This window comes from Zingiber officinale, chromosome 1B (assembly GCF_018446385.1).
Source record: "Zingiber officinale cultivar Zhangliang chromosome 1B, Zo_v1.1, whole genome shotgun sequence".
Classification (NCBI taxonomy): domain Eukaryota; kingdom Viridiplantae; phylum Streptophyta; class Magnoliopsida; order Zingiberales; family Zingiberaceae; genus Zingiber; species Zingiber officinale.
The window spans coordinates 36044238-36066830 of NC_055986.1; the positions used below are offsets into that span (position 1 = coordinate 36044238).

General features: G+C 38.3%; 2 protein-coding genes and 1 long non-coding RNA gene across 3 annotated transcripts; 2 read left to right on the forward strand and 1 right to left on the reverse strand.

Moving 5' to 3' along the window:
- The first annotated feature begins 14026 nt into the window (after positions 1–14026).
- Positions 14027–15165, forward strand: LOC122054872 (bZIP transcription factor 50-like). The gene is made up of 3 exons (XM_042616299.1): positions 14027–14472; positions 14619–14722; positions 14830–15165. The coding sequence occupies exons 1-3, from the start codon at positions 14087–14089 to the stop codon at positions 15081–15083; spliced, it is 744 nt and encodes a 247-aa protein (XP_042472233.1). The 5' UTR covers positions 14027–14086; the 3' UTR covers positions 15084–15165.
- Positions 15166–16471: 1306 nt separating this feature from the next.
- LOC122054893 lies at positions 16472–19930 on the forward strand. Its single transcript, XR_006132845.1, has 2 exons — positions 16472–18493; positions 19398–19930. It is a non-coding gene; the product is annotated as an uncharacterized LOC122054893 (long non-coding RNA).
- Positions 19931–20883: 953 nt separating this feature from the next.
- LOC122054884 (protein MITOFERRINLIKE 1, chloroplastic-like) lies at positions 20884–22171 on the reverse strand. Its single transcript, XM_042616308.1, has one exon. The coding sequence runs from the start codon at positions 22122–22124 to the stop codon at positions 21036–21038; it is 1089 nt and encodes a 362-aa protein (XP_042472242.1). The 5' UTR covers positions 22125–22171; the 3' UTR covers positions 20884–21035.
- Between the last annotated feature and the right edge of the window lie 422 nt (positions 22172–22593).

A 22593-nucleotide genomic window follows, 5' to 3' on the forward strand; every position in this document is an offset into this window, starting at 1 on the left:
ATATATATATATATATATATATATATATATATATAAACTGCTCCCTTGTGATTTATCTCTTGCGATTTGGTGCGGCAACAGTGAGTTGGCAAGCCACATCACCTTAGTTAAAATTAGAACTAAAAAAATTAAAAGGAAAGCAAAAAATCAAAGTCACAGGCTAGGGTTTTTTCTCATCTCTCGCCGCGAAGGAGGTTTCGTGCGTCGCGCGACACTCCCTCTCCGCCTAGAAGCTTGCCGCCTCCCTCTACCGTCGCTCCTCCCTCTCTCGTTGAGAAGCTTGCCGCCTCCCTCTATTGCCGAAGCTTGTCGTTTCGCAGTCGCTCCTCCCTCTCTTGCCGCCGCAGGAACAACTTCGTCGAGACGCACGACGAGCTCCTTTGCCGCGACGCACGACGTGATCCATCCTCTCCTCCCTGAGTGCCCTCTCGCCCGACGCACTCCTCTCCTCCCCACCGCTACATCCTGTGAGTTTGCCCTAAAATTTTCCAAGTTGGACGAGTTGTATATGACGCCTTGCTTACAATAAAAATTGATGATTTCCATTTCGCAACAGCTACAAACATAAACTCAAACAACGGTTGAAGATTTTACAGAAGTTGACAACACTGCTCCATAAGACGGTAAGCTTGATATAATTTGTTAAGTATCTATTACTACTTTGTAAATTTCAACAAATATTTGATACATCAGTCTTAGCTATATGAGTATTGTTTTGAATTTCCAAAATCTGTATTATTTGGAAGAAGATAAATCTGTATCAAAGAATACTCATGTTTCAAAGGAAATAAATTCCTGCTATGACAAAATGTTTGAGTATTTTTGTTATGACAACATCGATGACATATTGAACAAATTTGTCATAAATTTTGTCACAGTATTTGTCATAGCAGGATCCTACATCATTGAAATAAGTTCTTGTCATAAATTTGTCATAGCAGGATCTGTATCAAATAGTGATGCAGGATCTTGATCTGTATTTTTATCATAGCAGGGAAATAAATTTCATATCGATGCAAATATGTATTCTTGAGTATTTCATGTCACTGATAATGTCCCACTTGTTCTTGCTCAGATCTTTTTTCTGCTTTATACTAGTAGGAAATTAAATTATTTTGCTTATGTTATTTTGCTTTAGAAAACTGTTAGTTTGCTTTTTTATTTTGCTTTAGAAATTACATGCTTTATGTTGCTTTAGAAATTGCATGATTTGTTCATTATTTATTTATCTGTTGTCAAATATAATGCGAGGGCGCACAAAAATAGAAGAAAATAGAGTTGATGATCAAGAATTCATTCCCCAAGTTGCAGATGATCGAAAGCCAAAAATTGGAATGGAATTCCCATCACTAGAGGATGCATATTCATTCTATAACCAATATGCTCGAGAAGCCGGATTTAGTTCAAGGAATAGCACGAGCAGGAAAAACAAGATGACAAATGAAGTGACATGGAAACAAATTGTATGTTTTAAAGAAGGGCATACAAATCTAATGCGGAACAATAAACATTCAAACCCTAATCAAGTAACAAGGGAAAGAGCACGTGGCGCAGTTAGAACGGGTTGTAAGTCAAATATTGCATTTGCCAAGAAACAGACGGGTCCTAATTTGGTTGTCTATAACTTCATAGAAACCCATAATCATCCGCTCTCGACTCCATCGAAGGTGCATTTGCTACGCTCACATCGTAGTGTTTCGGTAGCCAAGAAAGCATTGACAAAACAGTTTTCAGAAGCCAATGTACCAACTTGCCAACAAATGCGTTTATTAGAGATAGAGTATGGAGACCCTGAGTGGGTAGGTTGCACAGAAAAAGATATTAGAAACTTTGAGAGAAATCTTAGAGATGAACAAAAGGGTATTGATGCTGAAACACTGATTGAGTTTTTTACATCTGAGCAAGAAAAGAATTCAGCTTTTTTCTTTGATTACGATACTGATTCAGATAACAAATTTAGTATGTGCTTTTGGGCTGATCATGTATCAAGAAGGGCATACAGTGTATTTGGTGATGCAGTTGTATTTGATGCTACATATAACACCAATAGATATGACTTAATTTTGACACCATTGGTAGGAGTTAACCATCATCAGTAGACGATTCTTTTTGGTTGTGGATTTATTAGTGATGAGAAAATTGAGTCTTTTGTTTGGTTGCTTACAAAGTTTTTAGAAGTCATGCCTAAAGGTGCACCAAACATTATCATCACTGATCAAGATCCTGCTATGACAAAAGCTATTGTACAGGTATTCCCTCAAACAGTGCATCGATATTGTTTGTGGCATATATTGAACAAATTCCTAGAAAAATTAGACCCTTTGACTTTTCGAAACCACTATCACAGCATAAAGAATGTCATTACAAATTCTACAACACCTGATGATTTTGAGAAGTCATGGGAAGAGACTATCAAGTGTGCTAACCTAGAGAAAAATGATTGATTATCCTTGATGTATGAATTGCGACACAGATGAGTTTCAGTATATTTTAGTCATGTATTTTTTGTAGGAATGTCAAGTAGTTAAAGATCTGAAGGCTCACATGCATTTTTCAAGAAATATGTCTCAAATAAGAACTCATTAATGGATTTTATCACTCATTTTAATAGAGCACTAAGACACCAAAAACACAATGAGTTAGTTGCAGACCATATTGATATAAATGAGCATCCCAAGGTTAAGACAACCTGACCAATGAAAACTCAAATGGTTAAGCTATACACAAAAAAGAAATGGTTGGAGTTTCAAAGTGAAATAACCGAGAGTCATAGTTATTATGTGCAACAAACATTTACAGGAGTTACATCAGCGGTTTACAATGTGATGAAATTTCAATGTTCTTCTTCCTCAAAACCAAGAGTGCTCACGCATGATAAACAAAGAGACTACATATCGTGTAGCTGCACGAAATTTGAGTTCGAGGGCATTCCATGCAGACATATGTTAGCTTTTTTTCGTATCAACCAAGTGTTTATTTTGCCTGATACGTATATACTCAAACGATGGACACGAGATGCAAAAGTTGGAGCAATATATACTTTAGGGGAGCAACATTTCATTGATGATCCAGATTCAGAAAGGTATTTGATGTCGAGGCACTCGAGGTTATCCTATAAAGCTTCAGTATTAGTTGATGATGCATCTTTGAGTAATGAGAGGGCAACCTTCTTGGATGAACAATTTGATTATATCTACAACAAAATTCAAGAGATGTCCATTAGTACAACATGCAGCGATAGAAGTCAAAGAAAGAAATCTATTGATGAGGGCATTGGTATTATTGATCCTTCTACAGTAAGAACTAAGGGATGTGGGAAGAGATTAAAATCATCAAAGAAGAAATCATCATCAAATTCCAGGCTTTGTCGTGAATGTAGACGTCGGGGAGTATCACATGACAAACGTAACTGTCCGTATTTACAGCAAGGGTATGAATCGATTAATTTTATATTTTTATTATATTTTAATATATTTTGTATATGACAATGTGTCAATTATTAGAACAATTGAAAATAATAATTATATCAGTCTTGACGACGCATATGAACCTGATTTGGGATCTATAGCTAGTACTATCAAAGTTTTAATTTGTTAAATTATAGTGGTTTATTGTTTATTGAGAAAATGAAATTAATAAATTATCTTGATTGTTGTAGGTTCTAACAACATGCGCTAGGATGTTGATTTCTGCAAGTATTTTTCATGGTCATTTATGTGAGCATCTTTATTACACTGGGTTGTTGATTTCTGCAAGTATTTTTCATGCATTAATCCAATATATGAGTAGAACAAGATGAATTTGCACGTTTTGTTTTCCCTAGCGTTTACAGTATGAGCTTGAACATTTTCAATGCCTATGGTCAGTGTGGTTCTTTCCAAATATATATTCATTAAGATTATTTGTTGTTAATTTATGATGTATTTAGATCTTAATTATATATTGCTTCCTTTTTCTGGATTTCTATATATTTTCAGCTAGCTATTATGTGCTTCCTTTTTCTGGTAGATATGAAGCACATCTTTAGGATAACAGTTGCAAGCAAGAAGGCCAGACAAGGAAAGGGCGGCAAGGTGAGTTGAAAAATGAGATGAAGTGTTTGCTGGAAAGTAATTACTTCAGTTTCATGTTCAATTTTTGCGTAAACCCTTCTAACTACAAATTGTAATCTTGTTTGTTATGTTATTCCTTATGCCGAATCTCATAAATGAATTCGCTTTTTCTGTAGTTTATCTCGGTAAGCTTGCTTTGCACTCAAAAACTCATCTTCATTTCTTTTGTTTCAATATTCGTTTATCTTTGTCATTTCGGCCTCTCAGGGGGTTATGATATGGAGGAAAAAGCTGGTAGGGCATATGATCTTGCGGCATTGAATTATTGGGGGCTATCAACACATATTAACTTTCCAGATTGATGTCATGCTGCATCAAACTTGGGGTGGCCTTCAACCGTTTTGAGATATGAAATTTTAGTTCCTGATTTTTCTAATAATTTTGACTATGTAAACTAAAACGGTGGCACTAGAATTTGCAATACTTAATGTGCTTCTTTAATTTACAATACTCACTGTGCTTCTTTAATTTGCAATACTCAATGTGCTTCTTTAATTGCCATCAATATTCACCGTTGGCATTAGAATTCTTCTACACTTTTAGTCTTCATGTCGGTTACCTACTCTTGGACACCATCATAGATGTTCAAATTGGATGCTATGGGACAAATTTCAGAAGTTCAATAAGATACAAAAAGATGAATCTCATGTTGTTTGTCTCTCTTCACATTATTTCTCTGATCTTACACTTTGTTCAACGACACAATTTACAAACCCATGTATGGAAATCCTTCTAATGACCCTCCAAATATTGTTATTTCTTTCATTGGTTTTTGATGGAAAACTTCTAAATTTGATCATCGTGAGGACTAGACCAGAATGAGGATTTGTACTATTCTGTCGTCTCCACAATTGTTTGTCATACAATTCATAGGTAGACATGGATGCATTTGAGTATGAGTCTTGACCATGATTTGCTGTGCCTTGGATTTCTGATTCAATTTTCTAAATTTTGAAAGCTCTTCTGCCACCTCTTTTGTCGTAAGCCTTTCTTCTCCTAAAAACACTAAGATACTGCACGACTAACTTGGCAAACTCTTGAAGTTGTGCTTTGCATCTTTTCTGACTTGATGAGCGAAAAACTCAGCAACTCTACCCTCCTTCATTGCCACTATAAAGCTCAAAGAAAGACTTCTCTCTGCTCCAGACTCTTCAAGATAGATCACTTTCTTCCCTTCTAGAAGAACCACCTAGGACTATAAACATCATCCTTGTTAGTTAGTTGACATGTTCGTAGCTATTGAGGGTCTAAAAAGCCACAAATCCCATCTACTAATGTAGCAAACTGAGTCTCATTCGTCCGTACTGTGTTGGAAAATTTCATATCAATGAATCATTCAAGGAGAACTGACAATTGCAATTAGGCAAGTGCTTCTGCAGACTCCATTGCAATCTTCAGACAAGTGTCTAGTGAAGTGGTTGATTTCTGCTACTTTCATGAATAAACTGAAATAAGGTTCCACTGGGGATGAACTCTAAGACCAGTATTGGTGTTCCACTTCCAGGCAATAGTCCAAAAGCTTTACTATGATCATAGGTCTCTTTATTTCCATAGTCCAATTATCGTTCAGGATTCCTTTGTATGCCGTTCAACGACCACCAGCCTCAATAATTTGATTCTTGCTGAACTTGTTTGTTGCCACCACATATAAAAATGAAATTACTTCTGATGAAATGTAAACGATGATGATGATAAACTTCAGCTGTTCGAGATCAGAAGTGAGAAGATTTGGATTGCTAGAACAGAATAGTCATATATAGATATTAAGGATTGGAGTTGATCTCCATCACAATTGTAACACCAACATTATACAACAATGTTTAATGTTTCCAACACCAACTAACAAATTAATTTTGGTCCAGAATTACAAACATTTAGCTAGTTACATTACAACATGAACATTACTTAACACTAACTAACAAGATGAACTAACAACACAATCAAGATTATGGCTAAGAGAATCAAGTTGACCATCACTGATATCCAAATGAATTTCGGTACTTGGATTATTCTTGGGTTATGTCCATGAAAAGTATTGTGTTAACTTTCAATATTACTAGATGAACTAGTATCGGGCGTCACCCACTTTTGCCATCTATGTTGTCTACAGTTGTAATACTGTTTTCCAGGATTCTTGGTTGATCTAGAAACACACACCAATGTTCTTTGTCCGTAGTCCCTGCATGTTACAGGTTGAAGTCTTGTATTTTCGATGCTGCTAAAACTTGATGATGCCATGAAATAACAACCTAATAATCAAATTTTCATTACTTAAATTAAAATAAATATTATAACATTCTGCAGAAGAAATATTGAAGATAATTTGTTATGGAACTAACATTATAGATTATGTTTAGTTAAAAAGAAGACAAGTTGGAGCCCTGTGCTTAACCGTACAGAAAGATGAGTAGTGTAAAACAACTTCATGGTAACTTATCATATGAGAAGACATCAAAATCAACCAACTACAAGAGCCTTGTGCTTAACCATAAAGCACAACTTGATGTGAAAGTACCGACAGAAAATCTCTGAAGTAAAACCTTAAACTATTTATCTAGGTTAACTAATAACAATAATAGAAGATGCAGGAGCATAGTCAGAGGATTTTTGAAATAACAATAGGTTGTGAAGTAAAGGGTAACTTAAACTATCAATAAGACAGTTACAAATGCGAGCAAAATATTGGAAAAGAAATATGTTGGTGCTTGACACCGTGTTGCTAGAAATATGTTGGTGCTTGTTGTGCAAAGAGGGGGCAATACCTCTCAACCTTTCTGAACCGCGGAAGAAGAGGAAGAGAGAAAAGAGATCGCGCGGAACAACAAGACAAAGACGCACAAAAGAGAGCAAACACCAGGAAGGAGAAGAAGAAGAGAAAGAAAAAAGAGTTACCGTGGTTCGGCGACTTGCCTACTCCACAAAACGGCCGAAGCTTTATTAGAATTCTCTTCTACACAAGAGAATCACATCTAATGATTCTTGTGTTGTCTGATCTACAATGGGTTTACAATGATCCCTATAAATACTGCTAAACCCCCCAGACCCGGTAAAAACGTAACAGAATTTGTTATGAAAAACATAACAAAATTCTGATATATAAAATCTTAACAAAATTTTATTACGAAAAATCTTAACAGATTTTTCTTCCATGACATCCCTTCATCCAAATATGAGCCACTCGTCAACAATCTCCACCTTGGCGAATATTCACCCCTTCGAAGAATACGAATATCTGGACAAAACTCCATCTGGATCTCTGGGTCTGGGCTTCCTTCCTCTAGCATCTAGAGATATGGATCAAGTTCAAGCAATGCTTAAACTTCTCTGTGGTCACTGGCTTTGTCAGCATATCTGCAGCATTGTCTGCAGTGTGAACCTTCTCAAGTTGAATTTCCCCGGAAGCAATCAACTCTCTGATCTTGTGAAACCTCACATCAATGTGTTTGGTTCTCGCATGATACACCTGATTCTTCGCCAAATAGATAGCACTCTGACTATCGCATAACAACTTGACTCCACCTTGCTGAACACCCAACCCTGTAAGCCATAAAGCTTCCTTCGCTGCTTCAGCTGCTGCCATGTACTCGGATTCCGTAGTAGACAATGCAACAATAGATTGTATCATAGATTTCCAACAAATAGGTCCTCCTGCCACAGTGAATACGTATCCTGTAGTAGACCTCCTGTTATCTAAATCTCTTGCATAGTCTGCATCTACGTACCCAGCAACTAAAGGATCTTCCGGTTGTCTACTGAACATGATGCCATAATTAGTTGTATTTCTCAAGTATCTGAAAATCCATTTCACTGCATCCCAATGTGGTCGACCAGGATTTGAGAGAAACTTGCTTACCATACTAACTGCTTGCGCCAAATCTGGTCTCGTGCAAACCATGGCATACATCAGACAACCAACTGCACTGGCATAAGGAACCTTTGACATCTCTTGGATCTCGTCATCCGTCTTTGGACACTGTGTACTGGATAACTTGAAGTGATGCGCCAGGGGTGTGCTCACCGACTTTGCATTCTTCATGTTGAACCTATCCAACACCTTCTCCACATAGCTACGTTGAGACAACCATAATCTCCCTGCAACTCTATTCCTGTGAATCTCCATCCCAAGAATCTTCTTGGCCTCTCCCAAATCTTTCATGTCAAATTCCTTGCTCAGTAGCCTCTTCAATTTGTCAACCTCTCTCATCTTCTTCGCAACAATGAGCATGTCATCTACGTATAGTAGTAAGAAAATCAGTGATTCATCTTCAAGGTCCTTCACATATATGCAGCAGTCATACTCGCATCTCCTATATCCGTTTTGAATCATGTATGAATTAAAACGTTTCTACCATTGCCTAGGAGATTGTTTCAGTCCATAGAGCGATTTCTTCAACTTACAAACCAACTGCTCTTGTCCGGACTGACTAAATCCCTCAGGTTGTGACATAAAAATCTGCTCCTCCAAATTTCCATGAAGAAATGCCGTCTTCACATCCATTTGCTCCAAATACAAATCGTGATGTGCCACCAAAGCTAATACTGCTCTAATTGACGTATGTCTTACCACTGGAGAGAAAATTTCTTCATAGTCAATCCCCTTTCTTTGTGAATACCCCTTTGCTACCAACCGAGCCTTAAACTTCACTTCTTCTCCCTCTGACATTGCTTCTTTCTTCTTGAATATCCACTTGCACCCTATAGCTTTCTCTCCTTCAGGAAGTTCCACTAGATCCCACGTTTGGTTTTTATGCAACGACTCCATCTCCTCTGCCATAGCACCCGTCCACCTGTCCTTCTCAGAGCTATGTATTGCCTCCTGAAAAGATGTAGGGTCTCCGCTACTAGTGGTAAGTGCATAAGATACCAAGTCTTCGAATCCGTATCTAGTGGGTGGTTTTACGACTCGTCTCGTTCTACCACTAGCTATAGTGCGATGCTCCATGTGCTCTGAGCTAGAATCATCGAAGTCATGAGTCTCTAGCTCCACTTGCACAATATCTTTCTCTTTGTTGCTTTGTGGTGTTTCCTTTCCTTCTTCCTGAGTACGTTGTAACATAGCTTTCTCGTCAAACACCACATCTCTGCTGATCACCACCTTGTTTGCCTTAGGATCCCAAAGCTTGAAGCCTTTAACTCCTTTCTGATAGCCCAGAAAAATGCATTGCTTTGACTTTGCATCCAGCTTTGATCTTTCCTCACTAGATATATGCATATAGGCTGGACATCCAAAAACTCGAAGATGAGAGTAATCTACTTGATTCCCTGTCCATACTTCCTCTGATACTTTGCCTTCTAGTGCTACCCTTGGTGATCTATTAATGAGATAACATGCCATGTTAACAGCTCCCGCCCAGAAATTCTTTGCAAGCCCTGCATTCAGCCTGAGACATCTTGCCTTCTCAATGATTGTCCTGTTCAACCTTTCCGCTACCCCATTCTGCTGAGGTGTCCTGCGAACCGAGAAGTGCCTCATTATCCCATGCTGCTCACAGAATTCCTGAAACTTTGAATCTGTGTACTCAGTCCCATTATCTGACCTAAGACATTTGATCTTCCTTCTGATCTGGTTCTCTACTTCAGTTTTCCACAATTTAAACTTTGCAAAAGTTTCTGACTTGTGACGCATAAAGTATACCCATACCTTTCGTGAGAAATCATCAGTAAAACTCACAAAATACAAGTGCCCTCCACGTGATGCTACACTGGCCGGTCCCCAGAGATCCGTATGTACGTAGTCCAGAATCCCCTCCGTCTTGTTTGTTGCCGTCTTAAATTGCACTTTGCTCTGTTTCCCAAGAACACAGAATTTGCAGAATTCAAGCTTGCACGTTTTGACACCCTTCAACAAATCTCTCTTGTGAAGTTCTAGCATCCCACGTTCACCCATATGCCCTAGCCGCATATGCCACAAGACAGTACTATCTGATTTAGACTCCACTGAGGCGACTCCACCTACAACTGTATGTTGGAGCAATCTAGTGACCCTAGGTTTTGATGTTTGGGCAAAGGTTTAAGTTAGGTTTATTGTTGTATTTGATATGCATTGTGAGTGTGCAGGATACAGGTACAACAAGGAAGTCCAAGTGTGATCTTGGCAAAGGAGGAAAGTCCAAGGATGAGTCTTGGCGGTGTAAGTCCAAGCATGTAGTCTTGGCAACGTAAGTCCAAGTGTAACTTGGCAATGGATGAAGTCCCGGAGGCGCGACCTCTTGGCAAAGGAAGACCCGACAACAATGACAAGGCCGATGGAAGCTCCAGAAGGCAAGACGTGAAGGATGGGGAGGCATCCGAGGGACGCAAGGCTGATGGAGGAGGCTAGAAGGCTAGGTCTAGGTTGGTCGGGCAGGGACGAGTGCTGAGAGATTGTACTCGGGAGTAAAATACAAGAATTAGGGTTTTACTGTAGCGTCATTGTAGCAATACTGTATGTAACGACCCATCTTCTGGGTACTAGGCTGTAAGGCCGATCGCTACAGTTATGCTATGCTATACTGGGTGTAACGGTCGAATTTCCACAGAGAGCAGTCGACTGGTAGGCGGGGTTTTCAACCCGCGGGCTATAAAACCAAAGCTTGGGAGCTTGGTTTGAGTTGACGAAATTGGACTTGGTTAAAGTCTAATTAGTAGTCTACTTGTGCTCAAGAGATCTTTGTGTGCCAAGAGGTCTTGGTTGGAGTTGTGGTGAGGTTTCTCCACCCACAAGGAGGTTGAGCTAGCCGGAGTTTGCCGGGGAATAATCCACCGACGGATTGAGGGATCGTCCACCTTACGGACACGCCGTGGAGTAGGAGCAAGTTATCTCCGAACCACGTAAACGCCTTGTGTTAGGGTTTGTGTTTGGTTTGTTGTCTTCTTCCTTCTTGTTTTAGGTTAACTTTCGTATTTGTTAGTTTGTTTTTGTATTCCGCTGTGCACTAACATTATAGGAAGTAAGGTTTTGGGTGAGACGCTATTCACCCCCCCTCTAGCGGACGTCAAGGTCCCAACACTGTAGTCCCTATCAACTTGTAGATGTTTCCTGCTACCTTTTGTCCTTTCATTACCATCAGAGCTCCCTTGCTGACTTTCATCACCCCGCTCACTGATTTGTAATTACAACCAATACCATCCAGTGTGCCTAGTGAGATCAAGTTCTTCCTTAGCTCTGGTATATATCTGACATCACATAAAGTTCTGATCACACCATCAAACATCTTGATTCTGACATTCCCTATGCCGATAACCTTGCATGATGCATCGTTTCCTATCAACACTGAACCAGAATCCACTGCCCTATAGGTGTCAAACCAATCCTTGTTTGGAGTCATGTGATATGAACATGCAGAGTCTAAAATCCATGCATCCGTCAGCTGCTCCGAACTTGACATAACTGATAGCATATCTCCATCACCGCTTTCTGAATTTTCTTCTTCAACTATGTTTGCAGACTTTGCCGAACTACTTTTGTTCTCTGCAACATATTTCTTTATCTCTGGACAATTTCTCTTGATATGACCTTTACCTCCACATTTGTAGCACATGATCACCTTCTTCCTTCTCGACTTAGAACGAGTCTTGTTGTTGTTGTCATATCCATGTCGAGATTTGCTCCTACCACGCTCTTGGTTGCTATTTACCACAAGTCCTTCTCCTTGAGAAATTTCATCGCTTGTTTTCTTCCTTTGGTGAAAACCTAGCAATGCACTTGTGATCTCCTCCAATTTGAGAGTTTCCTTACCCCACATCAAAGTAGTAACCAAATTCTCGTACGTAGGAGATGAAGGTAGAGAATTCAACAACATCAGCGCCTTGTCTTCGTCTTCGATCTTCACATCAATCCGCTTCAGATCACTTACAATCTGGTTGAATACGTTGATGTGCTGGCTCAGATCGGTTCCTTCTGTCATCTTCAGCCCGAATAATTTCTGCTTGAGATACAGCTTGTTTGTCAATGATTTTGACATGTACCGGCTTTCCAGCTTTTGCCAAACTGTCACCGGTGACTCCTCGTCCATGACATGGTACATCACGTCATCCGTAAGACAAAGCCTGATTGTTGCTACTGCCTTCACCTGAAGTTCTTCCCAATCTAATTTCTCCATGCTTTCCGATTTTCTTTCTCCTAGCGCCTTCGCCATGCCTTGTTGCACCAACAAGTCCTTGACCCTTCTCTGCCATAATCCAAAGTTTCCGGTTCCGTCAAACTTCACCATATCAAACTTCGCAGAAGTCGTCCCCGACATGTTGAAGAAATCTGCCAAAAACCTGGAGCTCTGATACCAATTGTTGTGCAAAGAGGGGGCAATACCTCTCAACCTTTCTGAACCGCGGAAGAAGAGGAAGAGAGAAAAGAGATCGCGCGGAACAACAAGACAAAGACGCACAAAAGAGAGCAAACACCAGGAAGGAGAAGAAGAAGAGAAAGAAAAAAGAGTTACCGTGGTTCGGCGACTTGCCTACTCCACAAAACGGCCGAAGCTTTATTAGAATTCTCTTCTACACAAGAGAATCACATCTAATGATTCTTGTGTTGTCTGATCTACAATGGGTTTACAATGATCCCTATAAATACTGCTAAACCCCCCAGACCCGGTAAAAACGTAACAGAATTTGTTATGAAAAACATAACAAAATTCTGATATATAAAATCTTAACAGAATTTTATTACGAAAAATCTTAACAGATTTTTCTTCCATGACATCCCTTCATCCAAATATGAGCCACTCGTCAACAGTGCTTGACAAATGCGAGCAAAAATTTTAGGGCAAACTCACAGGAGCTCGTCGTGCGTCTCGACGAAGTTGTTCCTATGGCGACGAGAGAGGGAGGAGCGACTGCGAAACTGCAAACTTCGGCGATAGAGGGAGGCGGCAAGCTTCTTAGCGAGAGAGGGAGGAGCGACGTTAGAGGGAGGCGGCAAGCTTCTCGGCGAGAGAGGGAGGAGCAACGTTAGAGGGAGGCGGCAAGCTTCTCGACGGAGAGGGAGCGCCGCGACGCACGAAACCTCCTTTGCGGCGAGAGATGGGAAAAAAATCCTAGCCTACGACTTTGGTTTTTTGCTTTCCTTTTAAGTTTTTTAGTTCTGATTTTAACTAAGAGGACGTGGCTTGCCAACTCACTGTTGCCGCACCAAATCACAGGAGATAAATTACAGGGAGCAGTTTTGTATATATATATATATATTTTTTTTTTTTTAATTTTAACGTGACGTGGATACGATGACAAAAGAACTATCGTTGAATTCCAAAATTCTGGATGCTTTCACACATTTTACTTTTAGACTTTTGCAACTAAAATTCTGAATTACAATATAATTATATAATCGTAGTCATTATAATTTTATAGTTGCTATATCATAATATTTATAATTGTTATGACATGTTGTTAACCTGTGTTGAACAGTGTTGTATTGAATGATGAATTATGGTGCTAGTATTATTAATATTGATGAGAGCTTATTATAACATAATATTAATCTTGACAAGAAATCAAGGGCTGATATTAAAAACTAAGGACAGTTTTAATAATTAAAAATATGTAGTGGTGGAGTAAGATGAGATATTATTTTGATTAAAAAAATTATTTATTTTACTATTATAATAAAAGATGTCCTTTTTTTACTTTTCCCCGTTTTCAATTCTATTAAATGAACAACAACAAGAGATATCTGTTTGAAAATAATACAACACATTATTATAATTTTACATATAATAAACAAATATTTAATGCGCACCTTCCTCCCCATTTCCTGAAATTGTTATTTTATTATTAAAAAAATTGCAGGCATTTATTTTAAACACGTTCTGACTCAATTTATGGATTATATAAATAAAAACAATTCTATTGGTCAAGTGAAGCGAAATTTCTACCCTTTTTCCAGCCGCCACTTGTCTTTATTCCTTCTTTCTTGCTGGACAAGCTAGCCGTCGGCCTATATGATCATACGCCTTCGACGCGAAGGTCGAACCTTGTAGCCACCCACTTCGATCTCGGCCATGCCACTTGCAGGCGCAGTAGAACCTCCCCTCTCACCCTCAGCCGGCCTCGATCTCGACTACCTTGACTGTCTCCTCCAGGGTTTCTACTGCGACGACCTCTTTCACCGGCCCGACCCTGCCACCACAGCCGAGGGGGAGAAGTGCGTCGATTCGCCTTCACGCGAATCCATCGCCTCTTCTGATCCAGTCTATTGCCATCTGGAGGTGGAGGAAGACGATGCTGCCTCCGAGGGCTTCTATGTGGATGATTTCCTCTCTGATTTGTTCGATTTAGGGTCTCGTGATGCTGAGACTCCCGATCCGGGGGCAGCAATCGACGGTGAGGGAAAGGATGGCGATAAGGAGGAAGAGGAAGAGGAACCGGCCAGCAAGAAGCTGAAAAGGTATTGATTCATCTGTTATTGGTGAAAATTGTGCTAAAAAAATCTGATATTTAGGGTTTTGTAAGTCACTTATGACCGTGTACGAACTCTGGTTCGTGTTAAAAAATTTATCTTGATTATGTATTTTTTTTTATCTGGGTAATCAGTGATTCTGCCATGAAATCGCGGGTGATGAAGGCGATGTACCTGAAGGATAAAAAAGACCTAGATACTTTCGCACCGAAGCAGGAGTCTGCAGTGCTCTTTGAGGGTAAGATACGGGGCCGAATCGCTACTTCTGCCCACTGTTTTGTTTCTATCCTAATCGATTTTTTGTTAGCAATTTTAAAATTTGTTTCTTTCTTCTCGCTTCATCAGAATCCCTGCCGCTGGGTTCCCTGCTTTGCCTCGTCAGTATCATTTGCTCGTTCCTTCTTCCAGTTCTGGGCGACCAGAACCTGAAGAACACAAAGGGTCAGGGAAGAGGCAACTGCCATGAAATTGTGATGAACGGAGGAGTGAAAAATACGATTTTGGAGATGATGTTGGGATTTGGGTCGGGTAATTTTGGGCGGAGGTGCAGAGGTACGAGGAGTAGGTTTAAAAGGTTCGATCTTCCGCATGTCGTTTAGGTCCTCTAAATTTTGTTGTATGTTTACTCCATCGTTTCTTGCCCTCTAATAGTTATAATCTCTATAGGTCTTCTAATGAACATATTTTTTTTTTTTATAAATAATTATGACTGTGAGAATATAAATTTAAATCTGTAAAAAGATAATTTTATAGTTTGTATTTAATAAAAATATAAAAATAATCATGCCCATTGTATTCAAAAATAAATTGGAGAAAATTTAAATTTGAAATGTGTTTTTTTCATTAAAAAAATAAAAAGGGTCTTTCTTTAATGAGTTTAAAGATAAAAAAAATAGAGATGTCATTGTAATTTTCTTTTGTGCAATTTAAAAAATCAAAAGGAAATCATATGATTGCAGCCATATGTTATTCAGATCTTAAAAAAGAAAATAATATGAACTAATTGAATGTCATGACTAGTATTATTGCATTTCCCTGTTACAGCATTTGGACACTTTTTATAATATTGAAATTTTTTTAACAAAATTAATATACCTTATTTGTTAAACAGATGAATAATTGTTGCGAAGTCAATTATTTTGATTTCTAAATTTTGTATATGAATATTTCAATAAATCTAGTTGATAAGAGCTTGTTTTTAGATAGGAATGTCTTAGGTGGCGTTTGGTTTTCTCTTTAGAATGAGAATGTGTATTATAGTATTATGGAATGGAAATGAGTATGAGTTTAGGTATCATTCTTAAAAATAATGTTTGGTTAGTTGAATATTTTCAATCGGAATGAACTTAAATTTTATTTTTTATTTTTAGAGAAAAATAAGAGAAAAAATTAGATGGGAGAGAAAGTTGAATGTGAGAAACATATGATGAGAGAGAATGTGTGATGAGAGAGAAAGTGTGATGGAAAAAATGAAGAGAAGGAAAGTAGGATTAGAGAAAATGAGGAGAGTGTGAGAAGAGAAAAAGTATGATGAAAGAGAAAGTGTGTTGAGAGAGAAAGAGTGATGGGAAAAAAATGAAAAGAGAGAAAGTATGATGAAAGAAAATGAAAGATTGAGGAGAGATAAAGTATGATGAGAGAGAAAATGAGTTGAGAGAGAAAGAGTGATGGGAAAAATGAAGAGAAAGAAAATGAGAGATTGAGGAGAGAGAAAGTGTGATTAGAGAAAATAAGGAAAGAGAGTGTGATGGGAGATGATGAAGAGAGAGAAAGTGTGATGAAAGAAAATAAGGAGAAATTGGCAAGAGAGATTGAGGAGAGAGAAAGTATGATGAAAAAAATGAGGAAAGTGTGTAATGGGAGAGAAAGTGTGATGGAAGAGAATGAAGAGAGAGAAAATGAGAAGAGAGAGTGTGTGATGGAAGAGAATATAGAGAGAAAATGGTAAAGAATGTGTGATGAGAGAGAATGATGAGAGAGAAAGTATGTTGAGAGAGAAGGTGTGATGATGGAATAAGAAAAAAGAAAATATGATGAGAGAACAAGGAGAGAGAATGTGAAATAAAAAAAAAATTAAACAAATATACTAAAGGTATTTTTATCTAAAATTTAATTACATTCTTATTCCATCAAAGCCCAAAGGAGGGGGTGAGTTTCATCCATATCTAAATTTTTGGGTTTCATTTTAAAATCTTGATTTCATTTCCATCAACTAAATACAAGGTTTGAGAATGAATCTATTCTCTCATTCTCAAGCCCCTTAAAAAAAAAATACTTATAAGTACTTTAATAATTTTGAGTAGGTGCAGTAAGTTTGGATAGATATCCAAACTGTCATAATTGATTTTTGTGTTTTTAAGTGTGATGGTTTTTTGATGATTATAAAAATAAGAGTCATCAGTTTTTATTTTATTCATCTTGGATAAAATAAATTCATTTCTCGTGTTTCAACTATTGGATCATTATGTGGAGTTTCGCTTGGACTTTCGGTTTTACTTTAATCATCGATGAAAATTTTTTATGGAGGCAATCAGATCATACGACTTAGATACTAGGTAAAAAAATCTCCTCCTAAATCACTTCTGAATTAAGTGCCTGTCAATTTATTCCATGCTTTGAACTATAAAATTCTTATTCCTAAGTTTTTTCTTCCCATTGAAGACAAATAATTGTCAAATCTGAAAGATTGAATTATGAGAAAAATATCTTAAAATTCTTAATCATAACTTTACTTTGCATGAGTAATCTCCATGTCCAAAAAATTTTATTTCTACTCCAATTTTTAATATGGATACTATATGTAAGTTGAAATTGTGATTAAAAATTTTAACAAAATTTACCATTGAATCATTTATATTTCCTAAAATTTTGTCTTCAATCGATCATAATGAATACTATTTCTCTGACTTTTCATAACAAGCTCATAAAAAAAAAAGAAAAAAGTTGCCATTTCATTAGTTAGTCACCTTGTGCCATCACTCTCTTCAGTTAGCCCCAGAATCAAAAAGCACAAACCAAAAAACATCTTCCTAGTGGTTACTTTGGAGGGTCCTTTTCTAACGTTGAAGGACAATTGGGATGGAAAGGGATGTTTTATGGTAAACTCCAATAACTATGGGATAAATTCAAAACACAATTTATGCATATTTAGCAGTTGATCTCTAAAATATTTATCTCTACTAAAATTCAAATCCTGATACTCTTAGTTATTCCTCTAAGCATTTTATCATTGCACCACACCAGTGGAACCTAAGCAATTTGTTATTGTCTCGGTATAGAATTATCACCTTCTACATTGTCGAAGGTGACTATTGATAGACACACTAAGGAATATGATGAGATGCTTATCAATTACCATCGTCTTTGTTACCTCTTCTCCATCTCCTCAACCGACACTAATGGAGCAACTATCGTAGCATCCTAAGCCGCGGAAAACCAACATCAGGTCCATCAAAAGTTGCCCAATGACTAAGAAATTCTTTAAAACTTCATTTATCAAAATGAAAATGTACATAAATCTATTTTCTTTATAAATCAAATACCAATAATATAGACAAAAATAGTGAGTTTTTTTTTCCAATTTTTTTCTTCCCTTCGAAATTTTCTGTCCAAAGAAACAGGAAAAAAAATATATCGCCTCATATTCCACTGCGCTGACATAAACACATCTTTTGTGAATATACCTAAATACGAGGGCTAGCAAGCAATTTAACTTTTGAAAAGATTAAATTTGCAAACAAAAACAAAAAAAAAAAAAAAGGAACGAACCGATGCTGTGGAAACCCTAGTTCATGGCTTATAAGCCCTCTCTCGCTCTTTGTGTGTTACCTTCTTCCTCGTTCTTGATCCGGCACCTTCGCCTTTCCCAATCAATTTGTTGATATTGATTCTTCTGTTACTATTGGGAATAGAGACAAGATTTCGATCTGACTTCGGGATGGCTTCGCTCGGTGAGCTCGCCTACACCGACGCTGCTCTCGTCCTGCACGATCAAGGCATCTCCAACACGGTTCGTCGCTTTCTCTATTGAAATCTAACTTTCTATTCTCTTGTTAACACGAAAGTCAAATCAAGATTATCTATTCTTTGAATTCTTTTTATGAGGAATCCAAGGCTTCAACCTTCATAATTTTCCTTCCATTATTTTTTCTTTAAATTGATTTTGTCATTTACAACTGTTGTCATTTACTTTTGTCAATTATCATTTCCCTTCAAACTATGCTTTTACTTTAGTACTACATATGTTAGATTTTTATTGACTACTGTCTTTAGCTTTTCATAAAAGATGTTTCCCTGAACTGAGTGAGATCTATTAGCAATATTAGTTCCATCGCCTAACTTTCTAGTAATTTTTTTTACTAATGTACTCAATGATAAATTGCTCTTGGAGATTTGCATAACGTTTTTTTTTCTTTTTTATTGTCTAACATTCTTTTCAATGCATTATCCTCATTCTGTTTCGGACTGCCATCTCTAATGTAGAATACAGCTCCATGTCAAAAGGTTCATATCCTTGTTTTATCTGATTGTTTTTTCCTTAATTCAAAAGAATATTATATCTTTATGTGCAGAAAGAAGTAAATGGTGTTTTTTTTTTTTCATTAAATTGAAAACTATTTGTCACCAGTGAGGTGGTTCTAGTGTGATCCTTTCAACTTTGGCTACTTTTATTTAACACAGGTAACCAATTCTTTCCCTACTATTGAGTAAAATGGTGTTAGTCCTCTAAAACTATGCTAAATCTATTCGAACCTTTTCTTATCTTGTATCTTTGTGAAGCTGTTCTCTTTTATTGTGCATTAACTAAACTAGTGGAGATTAGAGTTCTTTGTTTTAACTGTTTTTCTTCAGTGTGACTGAGCAGCAAATCGGTTTTTTTTGCCATTAGTTCATAATTTAGTTTCTTTTCATAGTTGGTGTGGCCATATGAAAGGATGATTGTTAGGGCTTGTAGAGTTGGTTGAAAACTGCAAGCGGATGATCAGGCGAGAGGACAACTTAAGTGATCCTCTCTCGTTTACTTAGACATTGATTGGAGATTAACGATGAATGGATCAATTAACGTGTGTTGGGGCACTCACATATTAGGCTAACCTGAGTATCGTCTCATCATCTGATTCCCTTCCATGAATCCATATGGTCTCGAGCAAGAGGAGGCGTGCATCGCCATTTTCATATTTCAAGCATCAGTTTTCTTCCAATTCAAGCTTCATCAGAAATGTTACGAAGAAAACAATTTATTAAATTTCACTCATTAGTTTGATCCATCAGTTTGGAGTTTAGTCCTTGCTCCATTCTTTTTCTTATTTAGCACTAGGTATTAGTTTATGTTGATTAATTCTATAATGACTGATTGCAGTAAGCGGTTTATCAGTCACGATGATAAATTGATAAGTATTTGTAATGGACGGTTAATCAGTCTAACATTCTTAGATAAATTTGTTCATTAATTTGTAGAGATTGAAATTTGATCTAAAATCTAAGAAGTTGTTCCACCGTTACATCGTTACCTAAAGTATCGTCGTTCAATTCAAGCAATTATAAATGACTAGAGAAAGATCTTTTTTGAATCTAAATGAATTGTTAAAATTTATTATTATATTTATTTCGAAAACAATTGAATGCAAAGATGTCTTTTGCAGAACTAAGTCAATAAACTGTTTCTTCTTCTTTGTTTTAGGAAATGATCTCTTAAAAATAAAAAAAAAAATAACAAAACTTGTGTATACTAGAAATCTCACATTAATCATATTGAGCTTTTTATTAAAAGCTTTTACACTGCATATTTGATTAAAATTGAATAAGTAATCAAAATTGATTTTTTTTTCAATGATCAAAGTTTTTAATAAAAATTGAATAAATCTAACGGATGGAATTAATCGACATAATCATTTTTTAAATAAAATTTTAAAATAATTAAACGCAATTTAAAATTTTAGTGGATTTGGTTTAATCAAACTTCTCTCATTCCTCGTTCGATGAAGATTTTACTCATGTATCCCTGTGCTACAATGGAAGGGGGCGCATTAGGATCATTTGAAAAGCTTTTCCATGTTTACTTATTCCTTCGTGTTTCCTTAGTACCCGAAGCAACGCAAGAGACGCGAGCCAGCCTTTCTGCGGATATTTCGCCGCCCCATTTTGGAGGGAGATCAAGTGTGAGTGACTGATACTATTCGGTCCTTGGCAATTTTACATACTAATGGAGGGATCGAGTTTGAACTCGCAAGCAGAGATACAAATCTCGTAACGAAACATTCATCGCCAAGAAGGGAATTTGAGACATCGAGAGTAGGGCATGGCAACAAGAGGGCCGCTATGTCATGAGTGGAAGGGAGAATTGCACAACAATGAGCTTGCATCCAACAAGCAGACGAGGGTTTTGACATTGCGAGCAGAGGAAAATAGCAATTTGTATAATTAATGATTTCATTTCATGAATCAAAACACAACATGACTGTAATTTTTCCAATCTGAGATCGAAGAGTGACCATTTAGTTTGAAACAGGAATCTTTGGTTGAGACAGGAATCGGAACAGCAAAATTTGACCTTAGGCAGATGAGGAACGTACCATCTCATCGTGCCGACGATGAAGATACTGGCGCAGGATGGCAAGCCTTGCAGTCTCAAACGCGAAGTACCCCAGTGCCGCAAAGCACGCACTGTGAAAAATCCTAGGGCCAATGCCTCGTGCCAGCCCTCCCCATCCTTCTTCCACCACAATCTGCTTCAATGTCTCCGCAACGTTCTTCCTGGCCGCTCCGTGCGCCTGCGTCATCAGTCGGGTCTTGACGACATCCAGAGGCGTAGTGAGCGACGCCGAGATCGCCCCGGCCAACGCCCCACACACCACGCTCTGCGCCGGCTCAAGAAACTCCTTCCCGGTTCGACTCCTCACGAAGCCCTTCATGTACTCAAATGAAGAGTAACTGAGTATACCCGCCGGCAGATTCCTCAAGAGAGTGGCGGAGTAGCCGGCGTAGAGCCCCAAGATGCCGTCTTTCTCGAGGATCCGGAGGAGGACTTCCCACGACCGGCCCACGGCGCCGGCCTGCATCCTTTGGGTGATGAGTTCCTTGGGGACCATGACGGCGGAGGAAACGATGTTGCCCATGGCGCCGGCAGTGGGGGGGATGAGGAGGGGAGGGAAAGTGGGGATCTTGGAGAGGACGGACTTGCCGAGCTCGCAGGTGCCGAAGTAGATCGCGGAGGAGGTGGCGGACCCGACGATGACGGCGGAGACGCCGCGGTAGAAGCCGAGGATTCCGTCGGCGCGGAAGGTCTGGATGGCGGCGTCGAGAGCGCCAGAGTAGATCTGGGCGGCGCCCTTGGTCTGGAGCTTGGTTTTGACGGCGTCGATCGGGAGGAGGCAGACGTAGGTGAACGCCCCGGCCGCGGCGCCCGCCAAGGCGCCGATGAGGGCGCGTTCGAGATCGGATCGGGACTTGAGGAGGGAGCGGTAGCGGGAGGGGGAGGAGGCGGGGGAACGGGAGGGGGCCTGGGAGATGGAGAGGGAGGCGAAGGTGGATTTGGGGAGGGAAAGGGAGATGGCGTCGGGGAGGAAGAGGGCGTTGAGATTGCAGAAGGATGGCACGAAATCTTGAGGCAGCAGCGGAGAGAGGTTGGGCGGCTGCTCCATTTGGAGAAGATGAGCGTAAGAGGTAATGGATGTGTGGGTGATTAACTTGCCACAAGAAATATAAAAAGTAATTTAGAGAAAATTTTTAAATGCCTCCTAATTTATTGGTTTTTTTAATAAATACCCTCCTAAGATTTTCTTGCTGTTAAAAATACTCATATTCATTTTTTATTTTAAAATGCTCCCGTTCTGTCGCTAGGTTATATTCATTGCATATGCTTAAATTTAGTAGCGTTAGACTCTTCTCTTAAATTGATTCCTCTTCCATTATTTCAATGTCCGGATGCAAAGTTGATAGGGAGTGACATGTATGTTATAATGATATAAATTGATTAGGGAGTGACATGTATATTATAATGAGATAAAGGATCAATTTTTGATGAATATATATTTTTAGGAAAAAAAAATTCACCTCCTAATTATTTAGCAATTTATTATAATTTATTTCCCTTCATATAACCTAGCGATA

Bases quoted from the DNA above. Each gene is read 5' to 3' on its own strand.
- LOC122054872 (XM_042616299.1), top strand. From the start codon at position 14,087: ATGCCACTTGCAGGCGCAGTAGAACCTCCCCTCTCACCCTCAGCCGGC. The intron at 14,473-14,618 runs GTATTGATTCAT...CTGGGTAATCAG, and splicing joins GCCAGCAAGAAGCTGAAAAG to TGATTCTGCCATGAAATCGC. The intron at 14,723-14,829 runs GTAAGATACGGG...TCGCTTCATCAG, and splicing joins GTCTGCAGTGCTCTTTGAGG to AATCCCTGCCGCTGGGTTCC.
- LOC122054884 (XM_042616308.1), bottom strand. From the start codon at position 22,124: ATGGAGCAGCCGCCCAACCTCTCTCCGCTGCTGCCTCAAGATTTCGTG.